Below are 25,793 nucleotides of genomic sequence, written 5' to 3' on the forward strand. Positions count from 1 at the left end.
GGCTCCTTCGTGGATCGTCAGATGCTGATTGGTCTTCATTCTACACGATTACTCGTGGCTGATTGAAGTATAAATAATCTAAGTTGCTCTATGGTTTCCCACTAACGCTGGTCTGCTATCGGCGGACCCTTCGCCTATTGCTCGATGCAGACTCTCAAACCAGAAAACAAGGAGTTTACTATATCTCGCACGCAGTGTTTGAGTGGTTTGCACTGGATGAGCGATGCGTACAGAGAGATAGCACTCATACTCGCTGACCGAGTACAGCTACACGACAACAGGTTACTTGTACAAATGGCACTCCGTGGGTCGTTTTCTGGCTTTTTAAAGCCTCGGTGGCGATTTATGAAGTTGTGAAATTAGAAAAAACGCGGCAACGATCGACCAATCAACATCTGACGTGCAAGAATGATGTACGAAAGTAAGTAAAAGAAATAAAAATGATGTACGCTCGTAAGAAATGCTGACTTAGGTTAAAGCACTCGCTCCGATGTTCGTCGATCGATCTCGTACTGTCGCAATCAGTTTAGTATACGTCGTCTGTATGAGTGCACGGATGCAGTGGTACAGGCGTTATAAATCTACGTGAATGCCAAAATATGTATAAACATGGGACATTACAATGTTAAAGTTTTGATTATAGATAAAATCAACATGATTGAAGCAAACTCATTAACACAAATTGATTTAAGATTAAAACAAATAACTGGAAAGTTTTAAACAAATTTTGGAGAATTAGATAATATTTTAATAGAAGATTTACGACAATTACCACCTCTACTAGCAACGTTGATTTTTAAGCAACAAAGGGGAAGAATGGTTGGACCTGTACTGTGGCAAGGATTACAATTTTATGAATTGACGCATGTAATGCGTCAGAGCAATGAAATGTTTTTTACATTGCTAACGAAAATTAGAAACGAACAAGTATCAAATGATAATGAATTAGCTCTTATGCAATCAAGATGTTTTACTAAAGAACGAACTGATCAGTTATGTCCTCATGGATTTAGATTTATATTCCAATAAATCAGTGACCGATTACAACAATTTCGTACTATAACAATCAGATTTATTTACCGATTTACCAGAGTACAAGACATGTATGTTTACATTAAATTATACATAATATTGTGACGAGCGAGACATATAGGCAAAAGCGCTAGTACAACCCAGACGTGTGACACTTTTACCGGTATATCACCCGCGATTATCCGTATCTACGAGACGTGAGAGAGCATCGACGACAAGAGACCATCCGCTGGAGGAGCACACCCGAGCCATCATCACCTTGAGCACTCGGGGTACCCCAGCACGTCACTGCTTCAGCCAGGAGGGACGCCTCCCGGCCATCCAGGACTTTTCCCCGTCGGCAGCCGACAGATACGCGGCGACCGAGCAACCAACGCGCGCGTCGAAACTGTAAGTCCGTAACATTAGCTACTGCGCGATTTATAGATCACCGAATCGTCTGCAGACGCCGAGTCGTCGGTTTGTCTCCAGTGCGAGCCGCGAGTGCAAACTCGTCCTCTCGCGACACGCGTTACATTGTATTAACATCTTGAGTGAATATAGACATCTTACTTTTGAACACGAACGCATGTCTGTTTCTTCCGTAAACCTATTGCGTCCTTCCGACAAACCCGGTAGAGTAAAGCCGGTTACATCGCGGCGCGGTTACAGAGCGCGCGCCTGGCCGGAGACTCTATATGCAAAGAAAGCGCGGCGAGCTTCGCACGCCGCGCAGTTGTACATCGAGACAACCCGGCTGCATAGTACGGAGTCGGCATTGCACCGACGGCTAACGTCCGTCGCCGACTTAAAAGAGTGAGTAATCCCCCTCGTTGACGCGACAACATCTTCGCGGCTGTCACGCTGAAGCCCAGTTGTCCCGTGACAATATATAATCGATAAAACCTACATCCTAAAGAGGTAATCTAAGTTACCTGTACATAGGTCCGGCCAGTCCAGGTGATAAAATAATTTTAATTACGACAGACTTTTCTATTGAATGTGCTAATGAAGAAAAAGAGGCGTTTGTAAAGCAAAAATTATACAAGATGTCTGTCATCGATACAGGTGGTTTGCCTAATGAAATAGTATTTGTTTTAAATAAATTTTATACAATTACAACAAATATCGACGTTGTTGATGGGCTTGTGAATGGTGCAGTAGGAAAATTAGTTTACCTTGAAAAAATGATCAAGATAAAATTAACTTATTATAAGTTTGGTTACACTTTGAAGATTCACCAAAAACAGGGAAAAACTCTCTCTCTCTATCTCTCACCAAAAGGGTCCACTTCACTTGGCCGAAACAACCATGAATTACCATTTAATCTAAGTGGAGATTTTAATGTCGATTTCTGATCAAGCACAAAATTTAATATCATTTCTTAAATCAAAATTACAATTAAAGATGATTAATAATCTAGATGAAGCTACTACTAGTCATAGTTCTACGATTAATGCGGTATTTTCCAAATATTTAGATAAAATTGAGTGTCCCAATTTTGTTTCTTATTACAGTTATCATAAACCAATTGTTTTTTTTTGTAGGATTAAATAATAATATTGTAAATACCAGCAAATTAACTTGAACTGTTACATAATTATTCCTTACTTACAATAATGTTAAATATTGTACATAAAATATATATTTTACATTCAAAATTAAATTAAATTACTTTTTAGGCACGGCCACGACACGGAAGTGCCTTATAGTTTCGTGTGCGAAAAATGAATGAGATGCGATATCTCACGCAATTTTCGACCGATCGGGCTGAAATATTAGGAGAAGTCTCCTTTTGCAAAACGTAAAAAACTATTTTCTTTTATCCCGATCCTCTACGTCGTTTTGAAATGCGAGCACAATTTGTTCGATTTTTAAGCGTTTTTTTTTTAATAAAAATTTTCCTGTGATGCGATTATCTCGGAAAGACTTTATTCAATCCGGCTAAAAATTTGTGGGCGAACTCCCCTCGTAATACTAAACTGACAGATTTATTTTGGGCTTGATCCTGCACGTATACGCAGAATACGGTCACCTCCAATAATCGCTAATAACGATTTTTTGGCTCTAACTCGAATTCTAAGCATTCTACAAAAAAAAGTTGTTGATCTTTAAAAAATACAACTTTTTCCTATTAACATCAATCCATGAGAATGCTTATAACTCGAGTTTACAGACCGAAATCGTTCTTTTACAGCTTAAAAACCAATTATTTGCTATAAAACTTTGCGTATTTACGTTTTACATGAAAATATTAAGTATAAAAGTTGTAGACATTTTTAAAATATAATTATTTACTGTGGGAAACAATTTTTCAAACACTTCTTAATAAACAACAACCCTTGAAGCGATTTTTAGGCACGACCGCAGTACGCATAATACAACTCAAGTGCAGTAATATATTTTATAATTATCTGACAATATAATAATGGAAATCACTCAGATTATAGAAAGATTCTGTGAAGCCTGCCACGTCACTCTAAACTATGCTATACACTGTGACAGTGCATATGCCCTCACAACAGCTTGGCATAAGCCCAGCACATAAATGCGCGCACACTCACACAAACACGCATTGCGACGACTATCGAGGCGCATAGAAATAGAGTAAGAGAGAGCGAGAGAGAGAGGGGGGGGGGGGCAAAAGGAACACAGCGTGACAATAGCCAACGCTGACTAATAAACACGCAACAGGAGTGAACAAGATAGCAGAGCCGGATTCGCACGAAGCAATCCGAAGGGCCGCGAATCGATCGAAGAAGGACTATCGATCAGCAGAGAGAAACGCGACTCGCTCTCGACTGCCGACTCTAGTAGCGACCACACGTGGCCAGGAGCCTTGGAAGCCGGCCAGCCGTCGGAGCCGCTTATCTCCAAGCCCGTGATTCTGTCCTGTGTATGCGAATAGCCCATCTATCTCTCTCTCTCTCTCTCTCTCTCTCTCTCTCTCTCTCTCTCTCTCTCTCTCTCTCTCTCTCGGTTAATTTGGCGCATGGCGTACCACGTGCAGAAAAGCACGAGCGAGTATATAGCTTAGTGTGGGGCCAAGGGCAAAGCCCGATTGTCGCGCCTAGTGCGCTGGCCGATCTCGATGATCGTCTCGACGCACGACACACGCACACGCGATTGCACGTAGTGCACATTGTTATTTCGAGTGAATAAACGTTCTGGGGGCAGATGAAGCCCGAGGTTCTCTTAGCATAAATTATTAGAGTGTCATTATTGTGCATGCTAGAACCCTTGCTTTCATTCATAAATAAGCCGAGCACAGGAGGCCTCCGCCACTCTGTGCGGTCCGTCAAGACGGAGATGCTGAGCTGCCGAGGCGAGTTCCTGGTCGTCACCCGACGATCCTTTTGTTAACGTGGTAGTCTTGCGCGTCGGACTCTAAGCTCAATGGGATACACTTATCCGATTTCGCGCTAGCAAGGCCACGACGTTACAATACTGTATTTTCTAAATTAAATCCTATTACAAAATCAAATCTTGCCAACAATTATTGATATAAATCTTCTGTATTTTATTCCAAGAATAATAGTGTTACGAGTGAAAAGTGCAACGAAAAAGTGACGAACCTCGGGCTTGAACCGAGATCCTCTGGCTTGCAAGGCAGACGTTCTGTCTTCGCGCCACGGCCGCCACCGCATTGCACTCTTCTACTCGCTCTCTTATAGTAATTAGATACCCGTGACGTGTATCCACACATGACACGTCCAGGGCCTGGACGGATCGACGCCCCCGTCGATGCAACGCGCGCAGCACTGCAATTCTTCTATTATCGGCACGTGTCGCTCGGATCCTCGTGATAACTTCATTCTTCACAGGACGCAATACACACTCTAGACGCAATATATATTTTCATTTCCCCTAGTAGTTAAGACAGGTAACTGTGAACAGGCAGTCCACTTGTAGACGACATGGTAACTGTCTCTCTCTCTCTCTCTCTCTCTCTCTCTCTCTCTCTCTCTCTCTCTCTCTCTCTCTCTCTCTCTCTCTCTCTCTCTCTCTCTCTCTCTCTCTCTCTCGCTCTTTCGCTCAGGAAATCTTTCCGAGTATCTGGAAGCAGGCACAGTTAATCGTGTTAAGAATGACCAGCGCTTCTAATGTTAAGGATTTTCATCCAATTGCATTGCTCAGCTTCCTCTCAAAGGTACTCGAAAAAATCGCGCACACCCAGATCACGGAGTATCTAAAAAAAATAATATAATCGACCCCTTCCAGGACAGTTTCCGAAAACACCACAGTATACAAACAGCGTTATTAAAATTGACTGACGACGTACGCATGGCCGTTGACAAAAAGAAGGTGACGCTTATGCTGTTGTTTGACTTCAGCAATGCCTTTGACACCATCTCACTTCTCTAATTACTATCTAAGCTGAGACAGCTGGGGTTCTCTAGGGCGGCTCTTCTGTGGATTAAATCATATTTACAGGGGCGATCTAAGATGGTAATTTCGAATAAAAACGGAACTTCAGAGTGGCTTGAAACCAATCTGGGAGTTCCACAGGGTTCTGTTCTGGGACCCCTGTTGTTTACCCTCTATTTCAACGGCCTGCAAAATATACTTGACGGTAACACAATTAAACATCTTTTTTTACGCAGACGACCTCCAGTTCTATCTACACACCAACAAAGATAATTTCTTGGACGGCGTGGCTCGACTGGCAGAAGCAGCACTGCTGGTTTCTGGCTGGGCGGAGAGCTCCGGTCTGCGACTTAACTCCGGCAAAACCAAGTCCATATTTTTCGGGTCCATTAAGAACGTTAACGAGATTAAATTACCCCGCCTGGGGTTCCGTAGCTGGACAGTGATCGTCCCATTTAGTGAGACAGTCGTGAGTCTCGGTGTTATATTGGATAGCAAACTTACTTGGAAACCGCAGGTAGATGCTATCAGGAAAAAATTAAACAAAGCCTTGTATAGCCTGCAGTTTATCAGGGGCTGGTCCACTGAGACTCGCCGCAGAAGGCTAGTTGAGACACTTATACAACCGCACATCGACTACTGTACTGTGACTATCCTGGATGCGTCTAACGAACAACGAATACGGATACAGAGACCGAGCAATTCGTGTGTGAGATTCATCTTCGGGGTTAGGAGGGATGGACACATCAGTCCTTACCGGAGGCGTCTAGAATGGCTTCGCACCGATCCCAGAAGGCTATACTTTGAGGCCATTCTATTATACAGAATAATCCGGATCGGTGAACCTTCGTATCTGGCCTCATTGTTCAATAAACACAAGCCAAGACCCTCCAGTAGGGGAGTTCCCCCGAAACTGAGCATCCCTACCGTGAGTACTGAAACCGGGGCTAGGGCCTTCCAGGCCCAGGGTGCTCGGTTCTGGAACTGTCTCCTTTCCACTCTGCGAAACCTGCCATCTCTCGCCTCTTTCAAGGGGGCACTGCGGCGGCACCTGCTGGCCACTGGATCGTGACGACTCTGAGCCCTTCGGCGCTGCATTCTTAATTTTAATCTAGTTTTAATCTAGTCAGACTCGGCCCTTAAGCCATGAAAATTCTTTCAGTATTACGTATTTTAGATTTTAAGCGTGCAATACAGATAGGTCTATCACCAAACCTTAAATGTACAGCGTAATATTAGAAAAGTTTAATGTGATAATTAAATATGACGAAATGCAATTTTATGTGATTTTATGTGACAGTATTTTTATATGTTTTATTTTCTCTTTTTGTTAGACTGTATGCGATACAGTCTTATGTGATCCAAATTGCATTATTTTTTGTTTTTAGCAAATAAAGACCTATCTCTCTCTCTCTCTCTTTCTCTCTCTCTCTATATATATATATATATATCTCTCTCCCTCTCTCTCTCTCTGATGACACATCGAATGATTGTATATCATGTTAATCAATATGTGAATTGTGAGCGAAGCGAGTGTTTTTTGCTAGTAATATATTGATTGGCTAAAGTATCTTTACTAATGTCACATTACTGAAATCTAACTTATGTATTAGTTAATTATTATCTCCATTAATAGTACATTAATGAGATATAAATTATATATTGCTTGGCTGAGTAATGGCTACTAATAATACATTATTAAAACATTAATTTATATTGATTGGCTGAGTAATCGCCATTAATTATACATAACTGAAATATAAATTATAAATTGATTGGCTGAGTAATCGCAACTAATAATACATTATCAAAACATTAATTATCTCTACTAATGGTACATTACTAAAATCTGAATTATATTTTATTGTCTAACTAATCGCCATTATACTTATACATTACCAAAATTTTAATAATATATTGATTGACTAAGGTATTTTTACTAATAGTACTTTACTAAAATACAAATTATGTATTAATTAACTGTCTTATCTCCGCTAATAGTAAATTACTATAATTTAAGTTATTTATTAATTGGCTGAGTAATCGCCATTGATTATACATAATTAAATTAAAAATCATATATTGATTGATTATAAAGTAATCGCTACTAATAATACATTATCAAAACATTAAAACAAATCTGCAGATTACGTCTTGTGAAATGCGCAAATCCATAGAGCAAGCGTCATTCCACATTCATAAATAAATAACTTTAAAAAAGCAGATATTATCTGCACAGTTGACTACTTGCCGCATCCCTTTCATCCGGACCAAATTTGCAAATTATGTCTTGTGATATGCATAAATACATAGAGCATTCGTCATTTCTTATTCACAAACAGATATGTTTACAAATAACATCATATCTGCACAGATGTTTATTCGCAGCATCCCTTTTATCCGGTCCAAATCTGCAGATCACGTCTAAGATCACTACTAATGATATATGTAACACATACTTTATTATCTATGTTGCGCATATGATTTAAAAAATAATTTATATTTGAAATACAAATAAACATATTTGCCATATTTCTCTAAAAAGATTATCATTTGACACATCTGGACCAATCTCACTGTGTTTTTGATATGTATACATATACTTTATTTCTAATCAACTACAAAAAAAAAATTACATAAATATAAATATTTATTATTATTTTATACCTATATGTAATTTATGTGAAATGTTTCATGACCCGGTCACTTTTTGTAAACTATTCTGCATGAAGAATTCTGCAGTGCTACGCGCGTTGCATCGACGGGGGCGTCGATCCGTCCAGGCCCTGGACGTGTCATGTGTGGATACACGTCACGGGAAAAATAGTGTTGTAACGTTGTGGCCTTGCTAGCGCGAAATCGGCTAAGTGTGTCCCATCGAGCTTAGGGTCCGACGCGCAAGGCTACCACGTTAACAAAAGGATCGTCGGGTGACGACCAAGAACTTGCCTTGGCCGCTCAGCATCTCCGTCTTGACGGACCGCGGAGGGCCTTCTGTGCTCGGCTTATTTATGAATGGAAGCAAGGGTTTTAGCATGCACAATAATGATACTCTAATAATTTATACTAAGAGAACCTTCGGGCTTCATCTGCCCTCAGAACGTTTATTCAATCGAAATAACAATGTGCACTACATGCAATCGTGTGTGCGTGTGTCGTGCGTCGAGACGATCATCGAGATCGGCCAGCGCACTAGACGCGACAATCGGGCTTTGCCCTTGGCCCTCCACTAAGCTATATATACTCACTCGTGCTTTTCTGCACGTGGTGCGCCATGTGCCAAATTAACCTAGAGAGAGAGAGAGAGAGAGAGAGAGAGAGAGAGAGAGAGAGAGAGAGAGAGAGAGAGAGAGAGAGAGAGAGAGAGATGGGCTATTTGCCGACACAGGACAGAATCACGGGTTTGCCGCTACCAGAGTCGAGAGTCGAGAGCGAGCCGCGCTTCTCTCTGCTGATCGATAGTCCTTCTTCGATCGATTCGCAGCCCTTCGGATTGTTTCATGCGAATCCGGCTCTGCTATCTTGTTCTCTCTTGTTGCGTGTTTATCGGTCAGCGTTGGCTATTGTCACGCTGCGTTCCTTTTACCCCCCCCCCCTCTCTCTTTCTCTGACTCTACTTCTATGCTTCGTGCGCGGCTCCTGCCGCCTCAATAGTCGTCGCAATGCGTGTTTGTGTGAGTGTGCGCGCTTCTCGCGCGTGTATGTGCTGGGCTTATGCCAAGCTGTTGTGAGGGCATATGCACTGTCACAGTGTATAGCATAGTTTAGAGTGACGTGGCAGGCTTCACAGAATCTTTCTATAATCTGAGTGATTTCCATTATTATATTGTCAGATTATTATAAAATATATTACTGCGCTTGAGTTGTATTATGCGCACTGCGGTCGTGCCTAAAAATCGCTTCAAGGGTTGTTGTTTAATAAGAAGTGTTTGAAAAAATGTTTCCCACAGTAAAAAATTGTATTTTAAAAATGTCTACAACTTTTATACTTAACATTTTCATGTAAAACGTAAATACGCAAAGTTTTATAGCAAATAATTGGTTTTTAAGCTGTAAAACAACGATTTCGGTCTGTAAACTTGAGTTATAAGCATTTCCATGGATTAATGTTAATAGAAAAAAGTTGTATTTTTTAACTTTTTTTTGTAGAATGCTTATAATTCGAGTTAGAGCCAAAAAATCGTTTTTAGCGAATTGATTAAGTCTCTTAGAGATAATTGTGTAACATTAACATTTTTATCCTAAAACCACGCAAAAATTGAACAAATTGTGCCTGCATTTCAAAAAACGTGAAGGATTGGGATGAAAAAAAAATAGTTTTTAGGTTTGTGCGAGATGAGACTCCTCCCAAAATTTCAGCCCGATCAGTTGAAAATTGTGTGAGATATCGCATTGTACACATTTTTTGATGACACAACTATAAGGCACTTCCGTGTCGCGGTCGTGCCGACAAATATGGAACATCTTAGACGATAAAGTAAGGCTAAAGCTACCTAAAGAGGCAATGATCATGTAATTTACAGATGACATAGCATTAGTAAAAGAAGAGAAAGAAGTGACGGACATCGGTAACGAGGCTATTAGCATAACCCACAAATAACTGATTGAAATAGGTCTAAAGCTTGCTAGCCTTGAAGCATAAGATATGAGATTGTATATTGATACAGCATTAAATACCAGGACATTACCATACATTTAAGAATGTTATTCAAACAGCATCTTGCTACAGTAGAAGATGAGGCAACAAAAGCTGGTACTGTAATAACACGGTAAATACCAAATGTAGGTGGGCCCACCGAGTGTCGTAGGCTACTCTTAGCCAGAGTATCCACATCAATTATGTTCTACAGTATTCCAATATGGGCAGATGCTATTTTGGTGAAATCCTACGCGCAAAAGCCATTGACAGTTGCTCTTGTTTACCGTACTGTAAACCTCAGTGTTTATTTATTTACTTATCCACTACCTATTCTAACATGATAGCAGTGCTGGTTGAAATTAAATTTATATAAGTTATTCCAGTCAAGTTTTAAAAGGCTGCGATGGGGGGGGGGGGGTATTCCAATGTTAATTTAGATTTTTTGTTTATAAAAGTACATTAGAAAAGAAGGCTACTTTTTATCGATTTCTGAAAATTAAAATTTTTAGAAATTGCTAAAAAGTAGCTAGTTTGAAAAAGGTGTGAGTCACAGGACGCCCGACAGAAGTGATACATTTATATGAGATTTATAGAAACTATCAAATACAGAACTTGTTTAACGCATGATGACAATAATAGTTATATAATTATAATATTCTTGTTTGCCTAATAATGTATAAATGCATCAAGAATAAGCAAAAAGTAATTTAATTTAATTTTGAATGTACAATGTATATTTTATGTACAATATTTAACATTATTGTAAGTAAGGAATAATTATGTAACAGTTCAAGTTAACTTGCTGGTATTTACAATTATTATTTAATCCTACAAAAAAAAAAAAACAATTGGTTTATGATAACTGTAATAAGAAACAAAATTGGGACATTCAATTTTATCTAATTATTTGGAAAATACCACATCAATCGTAGTACCATGACTAGTAGTAGCTTCATCTAGATTATTAATCATCTTTAATTGTAATTTTGATTCAAGAAATAATATTAAATTTTGTGCTTGATCAGAAATCGACATTAAAATCTCCACTTAGATTAAATGGTAATTCATGGTTGTTTCGGCCAAGTAAAGTGGAACCTTTTGGTGAGAGAGAAAGAGAGAGAGAGAGATAGAGAGATTTTTTCCCTGTTTTTGGTGAATCTTCAAAGTGTAATCAAACACGCGTAATTTTATCTTGATCATTTTTTCAAGGTAAACTAATTTTCCTACTGCACCATTCACAAGACCATCAACAACGTCGATATTTGTTGTAATTGTATAAAATTTATTTAAAACAAATACTATTCCATTAGGCAAACGACCTGTATCGATGACAGACATCTTGTATAATTTTTGCTTTACAAACGCCTCTTTTTCTTCATTAGCACATCCAATAGAAAAGTCTGTCGTAATTAAAATTATTTTATCACCTGGACTGGCCGGACCTATGTACCGGTAACTTAGATTACCTCTTTAGGGTGTAGGTTTTATCGATTATATATTATGTATAATTTGATGTAAACATACATATCGTGTACTCTGGTAAATCGATAAATAAATCTCATTGCTATAGTACGAAATTGTCGTAATCGGTCACTGATTTATTGGAATATAAATCTAAATCCATGAGGACATGACTGACCAGTTCGTTCTTTAGTAAAACATCTTGATTGCATAAGAGCTAATTCGTTATCATTTGATACTTGTTCATTTTCAATTTTTGTTAGCACTGTAAAAAACATTTCATTGCTCTGACGCATTACATGCGTCAATTCATAAAATTGTAATCCTTGCCACAGTACAGGTCCAACCATTCTTCCCCTTTGTTGCTTAAAAATTAACGTTGCTCGTACAGGTGGTAATTGTCGTAAATGATTTTGCTTCAATCATGTTGATTTTATCTATAATCATAACTTTAACATTGTAATGTCCCATGTTTATACATACTTTGGCATTCACGTAGATTTATAACGCCTGTACCACTGCATCCGTGCACTCATACAGACGACGTATACTAAACTGATTGCGACAGTACGAGACGGATCGACGAACATCGGAGCGAGTGCTTTGACCTAACAGTCAGCATTTCTTACGTGCGTACATCATTTTTATTTCTTTTACTTACTTTCGTACATCATTCTTGCACGTCAGATATTGATTGGTCGATCCTTGCCGCGTTTCTTCTTATTTCACAACTTCAAAAATCGCCACCGAGGCTTTAAAAAGCCAGAAAACGACCCACGGAGTGCCTTTTGTACAAGTAACCTGTTGTCGTGTAGCTGTACTCGGTCAGCGAGTACGAGTGCTATCTCTCTGTACGCATCGCTCATTGAGTGCAAACGACTCAAACACTGCGTACGAGATATAGTAAACTCCTTGTTTTCTGGTTTGAAAGTCTGCATCGAGCAATAGGCGAAGGGTCCGCCGATAGCAGACCAGCGTTAGTGGGAAACCATAGAGCAACTTAGATTATTTATACTTTCTATAATTGAATAAACTTTTTAAACATTATTATTATTATTATTATTATAATTATTATAATGCTAGATTGTTCGCGTTTGCTATTTCGTACTACTTATTCAAAAAGACTGTTGATATTTAGTGATAAATTTTATCGTGCGCAAAGATTAATAGAATATTTTTGAATATTATTTATATTATTATTTATATATTTTTAAAATGTGTAAATTGCTGATTTTAATAACTTTTAAAAAAGTGTACAATAAGAATAAAAATTTTAATTGATAGAGAGAGAGAGAGAGAGAGAGAGAGAGAGAGAGAGAGAGAGAGAGAGAGAGAGAGAGAGAAAGAGTATCAGGAAGTTTATTTGCAGTTCGGAGTACTAAATAAGTATTTGGTAAGTTTGTATGTTTTTTATTACAAAATATATTTCATCTATATACAATGCTCTTCTGATATTAGTAATGTAACATATTTGGTAATGGCAAGATGTACATATTTCGAAGAACTTTCATGGAAATACAAATACTTTTAATATCCGTAGTATCTATAACGGTAGGATTCTCTTCAATTTCGTTGACTATATTTGTAAAACACTATAATGTTTACTTAGACATTTTTGTGTTTGGACAATATTACAAATTGTTAATTTTTTCTGATTCTCTCTTTCCACTTCAAATTTATCTATGCGGGCAAATCTGTTATCTTTTAGTAAAATTAATTATTTGACCTCATTTTTGATTTGCGAAATGTTTCATATAAACATCCATCTTTTACTATTTTCGAATATAATTTGGCATCTATTGATATTCATACTTGCTAAAAAGGAATCATTTACGCTGTCGCCTCTACCAAAATAACTTATATCAGAAAGATCAAAATAATTATGTACATTTAAACTGAGAATATCTTCGCAGTATATCTTGACTAAAACACTTACATGTGCACATGAGCGTTCTTGTAGAACTGTTGCAGCTCGATTAATGTTAATATACCTAATTATCTGAGAGGTAACACCCTTTGAGCACCTAATAGCTGTTAATATATTGTGATTACTTTTTATTAATTTTTTTTTCAATTAAATAAGTAACACAGTAAAAGTGCAAGTGTGAAACACAAACGTTAGATGACGAGCTCGCAGCACGAGCATTGTTGGGTGTAAGGTGAGCGCGAAACGCGAGAGTCGGTGGACGCAAGGCAAGCGCGAGCGTCAGTAGCCTTACACGTAAAACGCGAAGCGATGCAAGACGCCAAGCCACTGCGGCCACGAGGTTGCGCAAGGCGCGCTAGTTAGGTCAAGTATTGAAAAAGAACGTCTCATGTGACTTAATAGGCCTTAGTATTGCTCTTAGTGTCGTAGACTATATCCGTATGGCTGTGTATGTATTTGTGTGTGCCTCAAAATTTATCTAACTATTCCGCTAATATCTATACTAGCAGGATACGCTCGCGATTAAGATAATGCGTAAAATAATAAAATAATGTTTCATTTAACGCATATTAATATATAAAATTAAGTTAAAAATTTTACGGTAGAATGAAGGATTATAACATTTAGTGCATGTATACCACAAAGAAAGGCTATAGCCGGGTTACTATGGTGAAATGGCCCCCTTGGAAAATGTATATATGTTATATACCATTCGATGGGGGATAAAAAAAAACTCCCATAGCCAAATTTTTAGCTCTCTGCCTAGTGCGCATGCGCAGTAACGTCGATAAACGTGTTTTTTTGATTTTATTTTTGTCTGAAGTCCCTATAGGATAAAAATTTTTTAAAAAATTCACATTGGTGTATTTTTATGTCATGAATAACTGCAATTTTTTTGGGATTACATAACCTCAAATATCGGATCTAAAAAAATTATTAAAGTTTTCAATCGATATTTTGACCCCCTTGTTTTTGAGGTGCAACTTTTTAAGTAGACTTTTTTTGTGTACTTTTTCCCGTTCTTTACGATGGCACTAACGTTTTTTCCTTAAAAATGGTGGCACAACTCGATTTGAGCCAAAAACTGATTTTTTTGCCATTTTTTCACGTTTTTAGCCGGTTATGTTACAATTTAGTTACTAAAGTGACTCCTTTTGAGTAGTTTTGCATATCTTCCCATGAAAACATAATCAAATGAAATATTTTGTTCGCTCCAAGCCGTATTTTTTATATTATCTTACGTTTTCAATGATGGTCTTATCAGAATTTGAGGTAATAAAGGGTTTCTCTCTATATATAAAAAGAATATCGCCGCTGTCAGTGTCTGCTTTTCTCTTTAACCTAAAAATGCCCTCATTTGAGTGATTTAACGCCGAAAAAGGCCATTTTTGGTACCATGTAACCCAAAACTAACCTAAAAATGTCATAATGCAAGGGTTTTCACGCAAAAAAGCCTGTTTTTAGCTAAACATAGCCTTGAAATCGATCGTTTGAGGGTACTTTTGGCGTCTTGTGGTCTTAAAAAGGCCATATTTGGCTTATCTGCCTCTACTTAATTGATTATTCAAAATCTATTGACAGTAATAATTATCAGGTAAAAAGGAATTGAAGTTAAGTATGTTCAATTCGTACAAAGTATAATTTATTATCTTCATAGGCTATTTAAAATAAATTATGGAACGTATACAAGTAGCTTTTTAAAAATAACGAATGTTCACAATAGAAAAAATGATTCACTCATCATTGTCACTATCTTCATCAATACACACTTCAATTTGATCATTAAGAAACATTTTAGACAGAATTTCAGCTGGTCGTATGATTTTTGATAAATATCTTCCATGTGAAAGATAATAGATTATGGCAGCAATATGCGCACAACATCCTATAGTACGGTTACCGTTAGCACAATCACAACAGTGTCTTAAGATGCTAGAATAACCAATACCATTTGGTTTATACTCAACGAAACATTTGTATTGTTTTCTGTTAATATGCCTGGATTGAACTTCAAGTTTGAGAATATTGTTAGTCTCTTTTGAATATCCAATCTTCAAATTATTATCTGCGTCAAGCATTTCCGCTAAGTAAGATATTGTCTGTTTAAGCTGATATGTTCCTGTAAACAGAATTTTCAAATCTTTTATTGTTAATTCAGGAAAGTCTGGTAAATCATCCGAAGTTATTATTTTAAATGGTAGTTTCCGACGACTCCATCTTTTGTCTGCTACTAAAACTGCTAATGTATTTTCAACATTTTTTCTAGATTGCATAGCACTAAATATTTCATCTTGCATGTCTTCATCAGAATCTAGGCGTTTGCCAAACAAGTTATTTAAGTAGCAAGAAATTTTACAATAAGATCCAGTATTTTTCACCATTTTATTATCAAGTTTGTGATCTAATAACCTATATTTTTTCTTTTGAACTCCGTGCACTGCTTCAACAACCCATAGCAGTTTTGTCGTGAATCTTGTTTCATTTGATTCTTGCGTAGAAAGTTGAGATTTTGAACCTTTGAGTGCAGGCATCAAAACAATATAACCCATATTTTCTAATTTTTGTTTAATGTCCCTGAAACCTCTATCCAGTATAAAAATGTCCCCTTGGCCAAGAAGTTTCTGTAAAATATTCTGCTTCTCTTCCAATATTTCAATCAGTATTGTAGCATCATTTTTATTTGCAAGATATGGACCTAACTGGTCAACAACATAACCATTAGTAGTACATATAGTAAATGGTTTAGTCAGAGGAACTTTTTTTTGGCCTGAATAAGATTTTCTTTGGTACTCGTTATTAGAGCTTTTTTCATGCCTTATATAAGTACCATCAGCAATCAAAATAAGTTGTTTACCAGGATGTAATTTCTTTGCCATATTAGAAGTTTGATTTTCAATCAATTCATTTCTGTCTACATTTTCTAATCCAAAGTGTTTTGGTAGTAAATCTTTTTCGAAAGATAATAATACTGATTGACAAAAACGAGATACTTGTTGTTCGCTTTCAATGTCAAATATTGTAGAGATGAGCGAGTTAGAATTCCCAGAGCGCATTTTGAATAAAAATACGACAATGGCTTGTGTCGCTGTCCTTACACAGGAATTCTTCAGAGAAGTGAGTTGATCTTTAAGATAATTAATATTTTCCCACGTTAATCCCGTAAAAACTTTCAATTTTTTTTCAGGCATGGAAAATTCAGCTACTGTATCTAATAAAGTTTCGTCTGCTTTCATTGATAATTGACTCAAAAATTGTAGTAATTCATCAATATATACCGTACTTGTAGTGGAAAAAATATTAATTTTATTTAGTTCATCTTCATAAAATCTTTTTTTAATTAAATGTGTGCAACAGCATCTATTGCCATGTGGAATAAAAACATTCATTTTACTATAAACTTGAATTCGGGCCTCTAAAGGAACTAATATATTATTAGTCTGTTTTTGGTACTCACAAACAAAGCAATATTTATGTGTCGCAATCGTCCTTTGAATAAGTAATTCCGTGGTTGCTCGTACTTTTTGTTCCTTTATTGTGTATACAGATGTTGTGTACTTTCCTGAGATGATGAAGTGACAGTTAGCTGAGAAAATGATTCAGAAACATTTGAATCTTGAGACGAAGCAGTTGCTGGAACATTAACCTTTTTAGGTTTAGAGCTTGATATGTATTTGGCTAATCGCTTTCTACATAAATCACAAATTACATCATGGATGTAAATATCTTTATTTGATAATTGTTTAGCATATTCGATTTCAACTTCAGATTCGATTTCCTTTTCTCGACCAATTGATTTTCTAATATAAATATTACACATGGCACATCTTCGATCATCGCGTTTCCTGATGTTATCTGACTCTTCATTACTATTAGATGCCATATTTATTTAACCATTAGACAAGAAGATCACTTCTGAAATAATAAAATATAAATATTTTACAATACATTTAAAAATGCTGTTAGTTAGTTTTTAAAAATCTAAAAAAATTGTTTGCCTTTTTTTAAATTAAAAACTAGAATGAATAATAAATATTACAAAAATATTATAATCTAAGTTCTTGTATAATCCAGTTTTCTCAGTAGCTTTACATGAAAAGTAAAAAAATAATATTGCCTAGTAAAAGTGAAATAAGTTGTATTTCATTTATAAGTTTTTTAAGCAAATAATTTTTTTTTGTCATAAAAACTGTATTGAAGTGCTTGCACCTAGTGATTTTATAAAATCAACAAACCTTTGAAATTATTATATTCAATTTGTTTTTTTGTAAAAATATGTTCTTGTATCTAGACATGAATAATAGTGTATTTTAAAATAAATAAATAATGTTGTTTTTAATGATGTTTCATATACGTATGTGTTTAAAGCATAGGTTAGCTTGTGTTTACTTTATTCATTTTACATTTTTTTAACTTAAAAGTTAATTGACAATTAATAAGTTCGCATCCTATTAGTTCTATTTTTCATTTTTATTATTTCTCATGTATTGTTTTTATGTAAAACCAAATATTTTTTCTCATCTCATAATAATTAACTATAGTAAAAATCACATCATATATAGTCATATGCAGATATTTATGTGCATTTTTTATTAATTTGACAGTATTTTATACATAAACAAATTAATTATTGTTCAAGACTTTCTATATTTTATCAATTTAATCATACTTGTATAATTAATATACCGCATTACATCAAAACATGCAACTCATCAATCGTCAAATCCGTTTCTAGCAAAAGTTTATTGTCATATTTTATTCAAATGTTTTTCCTTCTTAATTTTATTTAGTTAATAGTTTCAACAACTTTATGTTTAACTAATTTCTCATTTTACTTTATGTGATTAGCCTAAATTGGTTAAGTTAAATAGATAAAGACTCGTTCCCCTTACATGCATTGTACGTATATCTATATCTATAGGATTGAAAATTCATTTTTATTAATTACTTTTTTGTTAGCTTATTGATTTAAAATCTGATTGCTATTTTTGTTTTAGGATAAGATCGGATCTTTATGCGAGTACTAAAACAGTTTATAATTTAATGTTGGTTTAAACTTTTGATTTTATGCAAGAATTTAATAACGTACACAACATGTTTTTCTTATTTAGCGTATAAAAAGGTCTAATAATTATCTGTTATTATTATTACATTATTATATTATTATATTATATTATTATATTATTATATCATATTATTATATTATTATATCATATTATTATATTACTATATTATCTGTCATTATTTTTGATACAATTACTCTTAATACTACAGAATTTATAATAAAAATTTTATTTTTCTACCCATTAATAAGTCTTACTCTGCATATACCGGTAAAATACAAGTGTATTTATTATAAATACATGGGAGATTTTTTATTTATCAGTAGGTTGGTTACAGTATTTTTTTCAAAACTCAAAGTGTCGGCATAAAAATAACATTTTAGATATTAATAATAGGTTTTGATTTTAAAGAAGTTATTTAACAAAATATTAATTTATTGTGTAATATGTATTAGAAATACATATAACCCTAATATCAAAGCATATAATCTGTGATGTCAAAACTTTTGAAAAACTTTGTTAAATCTTCATTTTTTTAAAAGATATGTAAAATATATAGTACTCACTTTAAATATACAAGATTGTTAGTTTTGAAGTAAACAGCAGAAAGATTTAAAGTAGCCGCGTCAGCCTTCGGTTCCAACTAACTCCAATGTATTTGAAAATAAATACTTAACTACTTTATTATTTTTTCTAGTATTGCTATCAATTATCAGTCAAAAGCCGAAATAGTAAAAAGAAAAATCGAAACAATTTTTATTTGCTAGATTTTAATTTACTTTAAAAGTTATAAACTTATACTAACAGCGTTTTCACCATTCACTTGTATTAGTATATTATGGAGAAAGTACAATTGAGTCCGTCGTCCCGTACCGACCTCGGGACATACCGTCTGAAATAAGCTGTTTTTACGGGATTGGCTAATTCTGTACCGTCGATTGGGTTATCGAACAGAATTAGCCAATAATATAAAAGTGACTTATTTCAGACGGTATGTCCCGGGGTCGGTACGGGACGGGACGGGACGTATTGTACTTTCTCCCTTATATAGACAATTGTAAGAAAAAAAAAAAATTAGTTTTGAAAAAAACAATGTTGGCCATTGGTTTGCGCATCGTTTAATTAATTAAGAAATCAAAATACTTTATTTGTTTATGCTCCTGATAATTCTTAATTTTATGATTGACCATTCACTACGCAGATCGTCTGCATTGCAGCCGCCGCGTCAACCGCGCGGCCAAGCATAACCTTTTATTATAAATAAAAATAAACAATAAACAAAAAAGTGCGACAGAGACAATACTTTCGACCAATCACAGAACGTTTAAAAAGAACATAACATTAGCCATCAGTTTTATAATAAGGTGATATCACAATTCTGATAAGACCATCATTGAAAACGTAAGATAATATAAAAAATACGGCTTGGAGCGAACAAAATATTTCATTTGATTATGTTTTCATGGGAAGATATGCAAAACTACTCAAAAGGAGTCACTTTAGTAACTAAATTGTAACATAACCAGGTAAAAACGTGATAAAATGGCAAAAAAATCAGTTTTTGGCTCAAATCGAGTTGTGCCACCATTTTTAAGGAAAAAACGTTAGTGCCATCGTAAAGAACGGGAAAAAGTACACAAAAAAAGTCTACTTAAAAAGTTGCACCTCAAAAACAAGGGGATCAAAATATCGATTGAAAACTTTAATAATTTTTTTAGATCCGATATTTGAGGTTATGTAATCCCAAAAAAATTGCAGTTATTCATGACATAAAAATACACCAATGTGAATTTTTTAAAAAATTTTTATCCTATAGGGACTTCAGAAAAAAATAAAATCAAAAAAACACGTTTATCGACGTTACTGCGCATGCGCACTAGGCAGAGAGCTAAAAATTTGGCTATGGGAGTTTTTTTTTATCCCCCATCGAATGGTATATAACATATATACATTTTCCAAGGGGGCCATTTCACCATAGTAACCCGGCTATAGCCTGTAATATATATATATATATATATATATATATATATATATATATATATATATATATTTACAGGGTGTTTCATTTTAATCCGACAACGACAAAAAACCATGGAAAAACTAATTTTAACGAAAAATGACCTTAACAAAAGTTGAAGGGGGTAAAGGGGGCCATCGAATGACACAAACATCTATGACCTTGAACTCGATTTTCAAGGTCATTTGAGGGTAATTGTGATTTTTTTAAATAGGAACCTCTATTTTAGACCTTGGAATCGGATAGAGCGGAAAAAATTACGTCGCAAGGATATTTTAAGTTTGCTTTGGTGACCTTGAGAACGTAAAGTCAAGGTCAAATAACAAAAAATCTGCTAAACAGCTGTTTGTCTGGTTTTATTTTACTGATGTCGAAAGATGACCTTGACAAAAGTTGAAGGGAGCAAAAGGGGCCATCTAATGACACCAACACCGTTGACCTTGTGCTCGATTTTCAAGGTCATTTGAAGGTCATTGTATTTTTTAACGGGAACCCTTATTTTTGACCTCGGAATACGGAGCAGCGGAAAAAATTACGTCGGAAATGACATTTCAAGTTTGCCTTAGTGACCTTGAGAAGGTCAATTCAAGGTTAAATAAGAAGTATCAGCCTAAGATTGTTTTACTTTCAATTTTTTCGTAGAATTATCATTTTGTTATTGTAATAAACATTAAGAGAATAATTGACTTAAAATGTGATTATGCTTTGCTGACTTTAAAGCCATTTTGTAAGGTCAAAAGTGCAAAAATGCAATATCAAATGTTATGTGAAGTCCATATTTATATCCTAACTTTAGCGTTACCCAGGAACAACGACGTGGACGTAATAGGATTGTGTTCCCTTTGTGCTTGATTAGAGTGAGTCCCCTTGCCTCTCACTTTTCGGGGTGCTTGATTAGAGTGAGTCCCCTTGCCTCTCACTTTTCGGGGTGCTTAATTTGAATGAGTCCCCTTACCTCTCACTTTTGCTCAAAATTCAACGCAGGTGCTCAAAGACACCACCATTTTGTTGTATACACAATTCAATTCGCTGCTGAAAATGTTCTACTGTTCTGAGTAATACAGCTCTTGGGATGTTTTCACAATCGGTTTGAATTCTGTGGATCATATCTTCCCTTGTAGTTTCATGTTCATAAACAACATCTTTCAAATACCCCCACAAATAGAAATCGGGTGATGTCATATCTGGAGATCTCGGTGGCCATCGAACACCCAAATCTCCACGTCCAGTGCGTCCAATCCACCTGTAACGGTAATTTTGATTAAGATATTGTCTAACTATTCGAGCATAGTGCGCAGGAGCTCCATCTAATTGTATCCACATTCTTGCTCTTGTGTATAAATCTACTTCTTCGAGAAGTACTGGAAGACGTTCTCTCAGGAACTGTAAAAAATTATGGCCATTTACATTTTCATCGAAAAAGTATGGGCCTACAAGGTATCCGTTAACAATTCCACACCAAACATCAAGACTCCAACGATTTTGGTTATCTATCTTCCTGTACCAATGCGGATTAACATTCGACCAATAATGACAGTTGTGTCGGTTAAGCTCTCCATTGCTTTTGAATTTTGCTTCATCAGAAAACATTACGTATTGAAAAAAGTGACGATCAGTAGCAATCATTTGTCGTGCCTATTGGCAAAACTGTAGCCTTAACCTCATATCAGCAGGTGTGAGATCCTGAGTCAAAGTAATATGATATGGATGATAACGTTGACTTCTCAATATTCTCCAAGCAGTAGCCATAGATATATCACTTTGCCTTTGAATTTCACGGGTACTAACGTGGGGATTCAAATGAACCATTGCTAAAACGACCATTACACGAAGATCATCTTCGTTGTAATTACGACGTTCTCTAACCCGTGCTAGTTGCCCTTGTTGAGCTCTACGGTAAATCTCACGTATGATTGTATGACTTGGATGTCTTCTATCGGGATATCGAATTCGATACAAGGCTGCAGCTTGTCGATAATTACGTCTAGATTCACCAAGAATCAATAAAATATCAACCCTTTCAGCGGCTGGATAATCAGCCATTGTTAAACATTTATAACAAGTTCAATAAAAAATTTTGTTTTTACCAAACTGAACAAATTAGATAGCTTTCGATGAGTAATAAATTTTAATAGAAAAAATAAAGGTCAATGAATGAAAAAGAGAAAATGTTAAACAAATGATATTTGATTAGTTTCGCTAATCAATAACTATTCAATAACTAGTAAACTATTGAATACTTAGTGTAAGTAACAATGAGTAGAGGATACATTCATATGAAAAGAGATCTCTTATTAGAAAAATTGTCTATTTCAACAATGAGTCGCGGGAAAATTCAACATGAAAAATCATCTTTACAAAATAAATTATTTATTTCAACAATAAATTCAGGCAAAATTCGATGAGGAAAATTAGTAGCCAATTGTGTCCACGTCGTTCCTGAGTAACGCTAAAGATAGGATAAAAATTCGCTTACGAAAACATCCCAAGAACTGAATAGAATCCAAAAAAATGGTGGTGTCTTTGGGCACCTACATTCAAATCTGTACATAATAAAAGTGAGAGGCAAGGAGACTCACTCTAATCAAGCACCCCAAAGGGAACACAATCCTATTACGTCCACGTCGTTGTTCCTGAGCAACACTAAAGTTAGGATATAAATATGGACTCCATATAACATTTGATATAGCATTTTTGCACTTTTGACCTTACAAAATGGCTTTAAAGTCAGCAAAGCATAATCACATTTTAAGTCAGTTATTCTCTATTAATGTTTATTACAATAACAAAATGATAATTCTACGAAAAAATTGAAAGGAAAACAATCTTAGGCTGATACTTCTTATTTGACCTTGAATTGACCTTCTCAAGGTCACTAAGGCAAACTTGAAATGTCATTTCCGACGTAATTTTTTCCGCTGCTCCGTATTCCGAGGTCAAAAATAGGGGTTCCCGTTAAAAAAATACAATGACCTTCAAATGACCTTGAAAATCGAGTTCAAAGTCAAAGGTGTTGGTGTCTTTAGATGGCCCCTTTTGCTCCCTTCAACTTTTGTCAAGGTCATCTTTCGACATCAGTAAAATAAAACCAGACAAACAGCTGTTTAGCAGATTTTTTGTTATTTGACCTTGAATTGACCTTCTCAAGATCCTTTGCGAGGTTCCTATTTAAAAAAATCACAATTACCCTCAAATGACCTTGAAAATCGAGTTCAAGGTCATAGGTGTTTGTGTCATTCGATGGCCCCCTTTACCCCCTTCAACTTTTGTTAAGGTCATTTTTCGTTAAAATTAGTTTTTCCATGGTTTTTTGTCGTGGTCGGATTAAAATGAAACACCCTATATAAGAATTGATGTGCTCAGTGACGTCGGACATTTTACCGATCAACGATTTGCTTTAAAAATGTTAAACAAGAAAGAATAAATGTAAGATTTGTTTAGGTATGCCTTGCATTCGCCCAAGAAAGTATAGACTTTAGACATAAAGCAAGCTTCGACCGGCCGTCCATCTGAAATGGATTTCCATAAGCAACTGTTTACGGCAGCGAAGGTGCTTAGACTAATGTTTGAAGTGCGGCCTTACCAAAGAGTCTAAAAGTCTTGTCGCAGTGCGAGTAGTGTCAAAGCTTCAAGAGCCTAAAGCTTTGCTAGTTAAACTTCTGTGAGAGTCGAACTAGTGAGTGCGAGTGAGTGCTGGACCTATAGTCTTCTAATAGTACTACGGGGTATTCTTCTTGTACCATTAGTCAACCTTATTTTTTTAGGAGATCTATTTTTCTTACAAATAATACATATTGCACGAGCAAGCCGTTAATACCACAGGGAGAGAGATTTTAGACAAAAATAATATAGGTACGACCTGTGCGGTTATAATATGGCGATATACGTACTCAATCGCTCAGAATCAAACTTCTATAGCATAATGAGGTCTTAATATAATATTTTGATCCCCCTAAGATATTTTCGCCTGAAAGTTCTCTTCGTATAGTTAACTAATTGTATTAAGTTATAGGTATACATTTTTTAAAATTTTTTATTAATTTATATTAATTTATAAAATATAAAATATAAAATAAAATATAAAATATAAAATTTATATTAATTTTAATTTTAGGTTGAAAAACTTCGGCAACAAGCGTCAGACCAAGAATCTAACCTTCATGTTCATGAAAGCGAATTAAATAATAAACGTCAAGAAATCGAATGTCTAAAGGAAGCTGAACAAAATCTAGAAACTAAACAACATAGTTGTAATCAAAATTTAAATAGTCTATCGCAGCTTTTACAAAGCGTCCAATTACAAATTAGTCAAACTAAAGCTAAGATGACGCAGCTTGAAGAGCAGCAACGTCAGATAGTTGATGTTATAACGCAATATGATGCTGCATTAACAATTGGGGATGCTTCTGTTATAACTGACTCTCTGTTAGCGTTTAAAGCTCAACTAAATAGAACCACGTAAGTAGATTTAAATTTATTTATTTTCAAAAATAGCAGTGTCTAATTTTTGCTAGATATACGTTACAGATTTAAAGATTTATTTTTAAATATACGTGAAGTCAAATCATAAGTAAGTGAACTGCACTTTTTCAATGATTTGTGTACAACATATTTTATTCCACGCATGACCGTAAAATACACTTTGCGCCTCTGAAAAGCGAGGCAAAAGTGGAATATTTTTCTCGAAAACTAGTTTTGAGGGTCAAAAGTAAAATTAGCGGGGTGAAAGTAAAATTTAGTGGGACAAAAGTAATTTTTTTCCCAATTTTCTTGCTTTACTTATGCACAAAACCCACCATCTGGAAAAATATTTTTGTTCGGGCAGTAAACTCACCCGCACGAAAAACTTCTACTTTATAATGTACTATTTTGTAACACCTAAATGTAACTATGCACGTGTTAAGCAGACCTGATAACTACTTTTTGACACGGCATGTTTAGAAACTTAGCTCGATGATATGCTCCTGATAAATTAAAAAAAAAACTATATATGAAAGAAGTTGGCAAGTTTATAATGTTGAAATTCAATTGGAGTCTACCCAATAAAAAATATATGACTGTGTATTTTTCCAAGATAATTAAAATGTGCCCTCCAAATAATCAAATAATTTGTACTAGCGTGATTGACCTCACCCCTAACGTCGCTCGGTTAAAATATATATTACAATATGTGACGGCCGAGTGCACGTCAAATGTCTAACGGCTAATCATGTACTAATTGTAATAAAGTTATTGTTTCAGCAAGCTGCCAACGAGCACCGAAACGAGCGAGAACGAGGGACGAGGCAAGATAGAGACAGAGAGAGTGAG

At 35.4% G+C, this 25,793-nt stretch overlaps 1 protein-coding gene across 1 annotated transcript in view; it reads left to right on the forward strand.

The window, feature by feature from the left end:
* The window catches only part of LOC103316526 (epidermal growth factor receptor substrate 15-like 1), a 480,491-nt gene that overhangs the window by 333,518 nt on the left and 121,180 nt on the right, over window positions 1-25,793 (forward strand). Inside the window, exon 9 of the mRNA XM_031926044.1 lies at window positions 24,598-24,941. Coding sequence (XP_031781904.1) covers window positions 24,598-24,941 — 344 coding nt within the window. The remainder of the gene's footprint in view (window positions 1-24,597; window positions 24,942-25,793) is intronic.

This window comes from Nasonia vitripennis (assembly GCF_009193385.2).
Source record: "Nasonia vitripennis strain AsymCx chromosome 3 unlocalized genomic scaffold, Nvit_psr_1.1 chr3_random0007, whole genome shotgun sequence".
Taxonomy (NCBI): Eukaryota; Metazoa; Arthropoda; class Insecta; order Hymenoptera; family Pteromalidae; genus Nasonia; species Nasonia vitripennis.